Here is an 8538-nt window from a genome sequence, read left to right on the forward strand (position 1 = left end):
TTCCACTCTATATATGTGAGCCAAGAGATCCCGTAACTTCGCTCTATATGTGAGGCATCTTGTGACATATCCTTGCTATATGCAGTAATGTTTTCTGAAACATTGCTTGCTTCTCACTACTTGACCACTTGCCTGCCTTCGTGTTGCATGAAGTACTCCCACAAACATTTGAGCCTTTGTTGTCTACAATATCTGCTAAAGGTTATGCCACAGGAAGCTTGTTCAAAGTTCCTGCTGATGATACCACAAAACTGGGTCCTGTTGCTTGAACCATTGGCATTGGGTATCGATCTTCGGATGGCTTTGTTGGCTTGCCTCAAGTTCATGCAGAGCCGGAGGCTATCATTTCTGTTGGGAATGGCTACAATAAGCTACACCCAAAGTATTGGTCCTCGCACTGGTTCTGTGACATCGGGTGGTGCACTTGCTCAGTTTCTGCTTCCCCTTTGTAGGTGTAGCAGGGCCTGTGCCATTGGTTGCACGTTGTTGATCCGCAGTTTCCTTTAGAAGTCGTGCTGTTTTCACCATCAAATGAAGAATTCATCGAGTTTTGGAGAGTGCTTCATATATTTTAGAGATTGCATTGCTGTGCTCCGCCTGATTTCATATGGTGTGCAGGAGACCTAGGTAGCTGGACGTGTGTCATGCTAGCAGTGGGGATGTGTTTTGCTGACTGTTGATAATGGTGGTGTCGGTTGCTTATACCCAGATGCAGTTTCATTCATGAACTGTAATCATTTTTCCAGTGGTGTTCTAGAGCTGGTATAATAAACTTCTTTACACTGAAAATATTTTCTTTTACGACAGCTCTGCAGTGTTTGTCTGAAACCTCACTATTTTTCATTGCTGGCTGTCTGTACTGTGGCACTAAAGTGAGTGATCAATCTCGTTGGCTCACCCTTGAGCTTCCAGATCGAACTGATCATCTTGCTATCATCAGTATGCAAGAAGTTTGCATGTGTCTTTTAGTTCAAACTAGACACGTCCTGTGCCACCTGACTGGCCTGTTATGCAACGAAATATCCCTTTTCTGTGCAAGAAGTCCAAGAAAGCTTTCCTTCGTGGCTAGGTTCCAGTCAAGGAGAGATATCTGAGGGCTTCCCATTTTGCAAAGAAGCACAGCTTGTCTAATGTGTAACCTCCCAACACCGTTTTTTACAGCCAGTCATTGGCTACATTTAGCATTTTGTAGCACTAAACTCCGAGACCTATTTATTTTAAAGCTGGCTGCGCTATGGTGGTTGTGAAACTGGCTGGTGAACTTTTAACGATGGTTGAAGAAGCTTTTCTTCATGACCATGCTGTACCCACGGTGAGATTTCTGAAGTCAGTTGTTGGAAAGATGCTTTTCTCGTTGTGCAGGGCTTTCCTTCGTGCAACCATTTGTGATGTGCCAAAAGGCGGGGAAGAAAAAGGGGCACATAATGTGGGAAGCTGGGAGTAATTGGCGTTTGAGCAGTGAAGACGTGGCAGACATGACCACAGCGTTAATTGCCAGTTATCTCCCAAATGAGGTACTGCCAGTGACGTAAAGGGCCCACTGACATTATTGACGAGGTTTCCATGTGCTGCCCAAGTCAGTTTCAAGTGTTGCCCGGAGCACTTTTTAAAATTTATTTGTAAAGGATAGGCTCCACACAAAGCTTTCAATTTAACTCGAATACTCGTAAAGGCCACCTCTACAGATTTCTTGCATTACAATGCAAGTAGCATTTGAGGAGCCCTCTAATTCAGTATCTGTTACCAACTGTCTCCAGCAAGATGTGGTAGCATTTCCTTTGTTAGTTTTCCTGATGTTTTGTATTCTGTTTACTTTCTTACCAGTGTTCTTGCTTTCACCATGTTCACTGGGGACCCACTGGACAGGTGATGTCTCGGGCATTGCCTGCAGTCAAGTTTTGGGGATCATATCGTGCAAGACAATTTCTCTCAGATTCCAGGCTGAATTTGAGAAGAGTCATGAAGCAGGCTGGCGGATTCCGGTGGTCAAATTATTGAGCACCTGCCTTGCATGCAGCAAGAGCAGTATTGTCATTGATGCTACTGGATTCTCACTCGTGAAACACCAGGTACACGCCTTCCAAATTTTGTGCTCCGGTTATACGGGTAAAATAGCTGGGGAATAGCTCCCTGACTGCACTTTGAGCAGGTGAAAATGTCTTGAGGTTGGAGACTGCATCAGGACAAAAGAATCTATCATTGGCGCACCAGACAGCTGATTGCAAGTAAACAGCTGCATGTGAACAAGGAGCAGTGATAGTGTTTCCTCCTTCATCAAAGTTCCTACAAACATTCCGCCTGGCTTACAGACGACGTAACACTCTTGACGTCTCTGCGTAACGCACCGTTTCTAAGACCAAGGAATGGTGCACACAAAACAGGCGACACTTCCACTCACACTCCCTTCTTCTTCGTCCAGCTACCCCCGAGTTCCTCATATTCATTATTCATCTGGTCTGTAACATTTGCCTCCTTTCGCAAACGAAGCCCATCGGACAAGTGTCACGGCTCCGGAAGGGGTGCGAGACGCCTTCTCGAACCGAGGCAAAGGTAGTTGGAACTTTGACGCCCAGCGTTAGCCGGTTACGTTCAGCGTTGTGAATGAGAACAGAGCCACGAAGTCAATGATGGAAAAACAACTATATATTCTTAGTATTATACACAGGATGATACGACGCAAGCATTTACAGGCATTTAAAACAACACAGTTAAGGTAGCGTACATGAGAAAACTAGCAATTAGAAATACATCAGTCAAAATTCTCACTATCATGATACATGCAAATTGAACACAGATGTTTAAAACAAGATAAGACGAGCGTAGAAAAAGTTCAGAAGAAACTAGGAAACGGGCATATTGTCCGACGAGCGCGGCGGCACTCCACTCACAAAGACGACGCAGATGGGGAGCTCTCGAAGGCGATGGTCCTTCCGGAGCCCTGGGGCGAAGTCTTCGTGGTGCGATGCGGCGGCGGTTCGGGGAGCCCGGAGTGCTTGGAGGCGAGAGGCGCACTGCCGTTGGGTCCGAGTCGGCTTCTTTTCTAGCCTTCGGTTGACAATGTGTAAGACACGCCCACACAACAGTTCCCTCCCCAAGTCAGGGTCCGTAGAACAAACACGCACAAGTGCACACGCAGGAAGGGGCACGTAGGCCCCGCAACTTCCACACTGCATGGCCGCCATGTTGCGGATGAAAAAACGTAAGTCACAAACAAAACAACCAAAAAAGGATGCACGTACGCCAGCAACTTCGGCCCTGCTAGGGGTCACATTGCAAAACAAGCTGGGAGGACACCTCCGCTCGCGCACTGCGAGGGGGTTTCTCTAACTGCGCGGAAACTACCCCGCGAGGAGAACGTGCACGTACGCGTGCTCTTGACATTACCGACAAGGCAGAGGCAAAACAGAATACACTGACATATATCAATAAACTCTTCTAGAATATACTACATATGGTTAATTGCCATATTATGAAATATAAATGCGGCCACTTTTGTGACACGGCCCCCCACTTTCAGAATATTATAGAATAATATTCTAAAAACAAACAAAACGTGGCACGCAGGCCGATACAACTCATGGACATGCACTATACAAGAAGTAACACATAACAAGAATGAAGTTCAGGTAACATAGAGGAACATAACCATTAATCCATAATGCATGCAAAATCCTATGAACACTACAGTCGGCTAAGGTAGTCCGCCCCGACGTTCTGACTACCCTTAATGTGTTGCACGCGGAAACTATACTCCTGGAGGAGCAAGCTCCAGCGCAGAACTCGGCTGTTCAGTTGCCTACTCTTCTGTATATATGCTAGCGGCTGATGATCGGTCTGAACAAGAAATTCGACACCATATAGATAAGTCGAGAACTTTTGGACGCCCCAGACCAAAGCGAGACACTCTCGTTCAATCGTGCTGTAGGCGACCTCCCTAGCGAGCAACTTTCGGCTCGCATACGCGACAGGGTGCAGCGTTCCCTCGTATGGCTGCAGGAGCACAGCACCCAAGCTAGTGTCGGAAGCGTCGGTGCGCAGAACGAAGGACTCGTTGAAGTTCGGCAGCCGCAAAATAGGGGGATTGGATACACAATGCTTGAGCTTGCGGAAGGCTTCCTCATGTATGGGGTCCCACTTCACTGCATTACTTCCGCCCTTCCGGGTCAGCCGGGTGAGGGGTGCGCTTATCTCCGCATAGTTGGGTATAAACTCTCTGTAATAGCCGGTCAATCCCAAGAAAGCTCGCACCTGGCGCTTGGTCCTTGGTGGCTCGGCCGCTTGTATTTTATCCAGAGTTTTTCCCAGGGGTGCCAGCTTGCCTGCTCCGATTCGGTGACCGAGGAAATCAATTTCCGTCATCCCGAGTTCACACTTGCTGGGTCGCACTGTAAGCCCGGCCGCTTCGATTCTTGCAAATAGCTGTTGCAGTGTAGCAACGTGTTCCTCCCAGGTTGCGCTGGCGACGAGTACGTCGTCGTAGTAGTGCTCTACTCCGTGAATGCCGCCTACCACCTTGCGCATCAGTTTGGCGAAAACTGCGGGCGCTGTCTTGATGCCGAATGGCATGAAGCGGAACTGGTAGAGTCCGGACGTAGTGGAAAAAGCCGTTTTAGCCTTGTCGTCGTGAGACAGCGGGATCTGCCAATATCCCTTCACGAAGTCCACCTTTGAAAAATATCTCTTGTCTCCCGCTGTGGCAAAAACAGCATCGGCTCTGGGCATGGGCTCCGAGTCTCCGATCAGAACATCATTCAGCCTCCGAAAGTCGATACAAAGGCGATTACTTCCATCCGGCTTTTTCACCAGAAGTACGGGAGAGTTATATGGGGAGACTGACTTTTCAACAATTCCCAGCCTCTCCATTTCTTGCACTTCGCTCTCGATACCTTGCCGTGTTGCGAACGGTAGAGGATACTGTTTAACGTGAACGGGTGCGGTTGTCGTGAGCGGTAGATTGCATTCCATCCATTCTGTTTTGCCAGGGACATTGGAAAAAATAGCTGCGTGCCTCTCCATCGTGGATAAAAGGAGCTGTTTCTTCGCGGCATCGAGGTGCGGCGATAGCTTCACATCTGCTACTCCCTCCGTTTTTCCAAACTCTGGAACAGGCAGCTTACTGTCCTCCTCAGTTTCAGTCATGCTGCTGATCACCAGGCACTGTCTGTTGGCGGGTGCGTCTCCCCTCTCTTCGTATCTTTTCAGCATGTTTGCGTGAAAAATCTTTGACCCGCTTGCCGTGTCGATGACGTAATCGGCGTCCCCTTTCCTGGCGGTGACCTCGAATGGGCCCTTCCATTGCAGCAACAGCTTGTTGCTATCAGTTGGCAGCAGAACTAACACCTTGTGACCAGGTTCGAAGTTTCGGTCCTTCGCCTTGCGGTCATAGAACTTCCTGTAACGGGTTCCTGCCTTTTCAAGTTCTTCATGCGCCAAACGACATGTTTCTTCCAATCTGTTTCTGAGATCGAGTACGTGCTCGTAAGTGGTCTTTGCCTCTTCATCTAAGCTCTCGTTCGTCCACACCTCCCTTAGGATGGCCAATGGCCCACGCACGTGTCGACCGTACAGGAGCTCAAACGGCGAAAAACCAAGGCTGGATTGGGGAACCTCCCGGTAGGCAAAAAGAAGAGGGGCTAGGTACCGATCCCAGTCTTTCGGCTTCTCGGCGCACATTCGCTTCAGCATTAGCTTCAACGTGCCGTTGAATTTCTCCACCAGCCCGTTAGCCATGGGATGGTATGGAGTGGTGTGCAGCTGACGAATGGAGAGCAATCGTGCCACTTCCCTCATCAATTCTGAGGTGAAGTTTGTGCCACGATCGCTGAGTACCTCGTGAGGGACACCGAATCGCGAAAACATCGCCACCAGAGCTTCGGCAACACGCTCAGATTCTATGCTTGGCAAGGCTACTGCATCCGGGTAACGTGTGGCATAGTCAATCAGTGTCAAGATGTACCTGTTGCCCTGTTTAGACGGGGGGTAGATTGGCCCGACGATATCAATGGCCACCCGTTTGAAGGGGGTGTCAATGACTGGTGTCTTCCCAAGGGGCACGCGTGGCACTCTCCCCTTCGGCGTGGTACGCTGACAGATATCGCATGATGCCACAAATCTCTTAACATCCGCCGTGATGCCAGGCCAGAAAAACTCTTCTAAAATCCGCTCTTTTGTTTTCTGAGCACCCAGATGTCCTGCCATTACGCTGTCATGCGCCATCTTCAGTACCGTTTCTCGGTGTCGTTCGGGAACGACTAGCTGTCGCACCTGCCGTCCGTCCTTCTCTGTGTAGCATCGGTACAAAAGGCCGCCTTCCTTCTTGAACAAGATGCCGCTCTCCCCATCTCGACACTTTAAATTCTTGCCAATTTGTGTGAAGCATGAGCGCAATGATTGATCCTTCTCTTGATCGGCCGCATAGCTTTCTCCATCCCCTAATTGCCTTTCCGCGTCCGGAGTGCAAAGTTTCTGGAACTTCTGAGGCCTCTTTGCGGCCTGAGCACGAGTCACTACGGCAGCGGTGGTTTCAACGACCAGATCCGTTTCAATAGTAGTATTTTCGACTATTTCAACGGGATCATCAGGAGCCCTGGCACCCTCTATGTTACCCAGGATCAGGTCATATATTGGATCCTGCATGCACAGTGCTACAAGATTTCCGCTGTAATAAGGGGTCTGGACCTGCACCTGCGCTTCGGGGAGCATCTTGACTGTTCCGTCGACGAGGTATACGGGATTACTCGTCCCCGTTAGCTGGTCCTCAGCGACCAAATCTCTCCGGATAATCACGGTGTTGCAACCGGTGTCACGCAACACAGTGATTGTTTTCCCGTCCAAACTTCCCGCAACCACGGGCAACCCTTCTACTAAAAACTTGTGTCGCGCCGTTCGCACCGCGCTGACAACGGGAATACGGCTACCATTCCTCAGCTGAACGTATCCGTCGCAGATATTTTCTTCTACTTCCCTCGGAGGGGAATACACACAGGCTGCCTGGGTTTTGTCAGGCGCCCCTTGCCGACACACATTCGCTCTATGCCCTCTTCGGCCACATTTGAAGCAGTGGGGGACATGGTTGGCGGAGTCGCTGCTCCGGCAGTGCGCGGCATTGTGTCCCGCCCGGCCGCACAGATAACATCTCAACGCTCCCCTCTCGACGGCCTTCTTTTCGGCGCCTCCTGCTTTGTTCGCTTCCTCCCGGCTTTCTTTCCTTCCCTTTGCTAAGTTGACACCGCCTTGCGCGTCCAGGAATTGATCAGCGAGGTTGATCATGTCTTGTAATTTTTCTGCGTTCCGTTCTTTTAAGTACAACGACATGCTGGCGTGACAACTGCTCAGGAATTGCTCTTTAATGAACAGCTCACGCAGCGACTTGTACTCTAGGGGGATTTCGGACAGCTCCACCCAGCGGTCTAAGTAATGGCTTAGACGCGCTGCATATTGTGCGGCTGTCTCGCCGTCGGCTGGTTTGCCACCCCGGAATTTCTCACGGAAACCCTCGACTGTAAACCTGAAACGCTTCAAGAGCGCCGCCTTCACCTTCTTGTAATCGGAAGCGTCTTCCGGCGTGAGTCGCCCGAAAACGTTCAGCGCCTCCCCGCTTAGGCATGTGCTTAATGCCGTCGCCCATTGATCTTCAGGCCACTTCTGGCTACGGGCTATGCCCTCAAACCGCCTGATGTAGGCATCTAGGTCGTCCTTCCTCTCGTCAAATGAAACAAGCAACCTGCTGGGGTTAAGTCGGAAACTGGGTTCCGCTACTACGTCGCGACCATCAGCCCTTACCACGGACTCATCTCCCGCCTGGCGAAGCTCTAATCTTAGCTGAAGAAGCCTGGCTTCGAGTTCACCAGCCTCTTTTGCTGCCGCGCGTTCCTGTTCCGCGGTTTGTCTAGCGAGAGACCTTTCCTCCCTCTGCCTAGCTTGCTCATCCTCTATCCATTTTCTCAGTTCCACTCCTGAGAGACCTAACTGTCCACCTATGGATACTAATTTCTCTAGATCCATGTCACAAGTGCATAAAAACTACCAAAAAACCGAAAACTATCTATCAGCAATGCACACTTCTCAAATGTCACCCTTCGAGATCACTTCATGGTTCGAGGCTCGGTCTCCTTCCACAACGCTTACTTGTTACGTCAAAGTACCTGTCGCGGACGCCAGAATTTGTCACGGCTCCGGAAGGGGTGCGAGACGCCTTCTCGAACCGAGGCAAAGGTAGTTGGAACTTTGACGCCCAGCGTTAGCCGGTTACGTTCAGCGTTGTGAATGAGAACAGAGCCACGAAGTCAATGATGGAAAAACAACTACATATTCTTAGTATTATACACAGGATGATACGACGCAAGCATTTACAGGCATTTAAAACAACACAGTTAAGGTAGCGTACATGAGAAAACTAGCAATTAGAAATACATCAGTCAAAATTCTCACTATCAGGATACATGCAAATTGAACACAGATGTTTAAAACAAGATAAGACGAGCGTAGAAAAAGTTCAGAAGAAACTAGGAAACGGGCATATTGTCCGACGAGCGCGGC

The 8538-nt window shown here is 49.6% G+C and overlaps 1 protein-coding gene across 1 annotated transcript; it reads right to left on the reverse strand.

The window, feature by feature from the left end:
- Positions 1 to 3681: 3681 nt before the first annotated feature.
- On the reverse strand, positions 3682 to 8298 carry LOC146183710 (uncharacterized). Its single transcript, XM_084609544.1, has one exon. It carries the CDS (start codon positions 8002 to 8004, stop codon positions 3682 to 3684), a length of 4323 nt encoding a protein of 1440 aa, XP_084465670.1. The 5' UTR covers positions 8005 to 8298.
- Between the last annotated feature and the right edge of the window lie 240 nt (positions 8299 to 8538).

The sequence above is a fragment of the Amblyomma maculatum genome, chromosome 7 (assembly GCF_055883805.1).
Source record: "Amblyomma maculatum isolate TAMU_Amacu chromosome 7, ASM5588380v1, whole genome shotgun sequence".
Classification (NCBI taxonomy): Eukaryota; Metazoa; Arthropoda; class Arachnida; order Ixodida; family Ixodidae; genus Amblyomma; species Amblyomma maculatum.

Coding starts and splice junctions, on each gene's coding strand:
- LOC146183710 (XM_084609544.1), bottom strand. CDS start 8,004: ATGGATCTAGAGAAATTAGTATCCATAGGTGGACAGTTAGGTCTCTCA.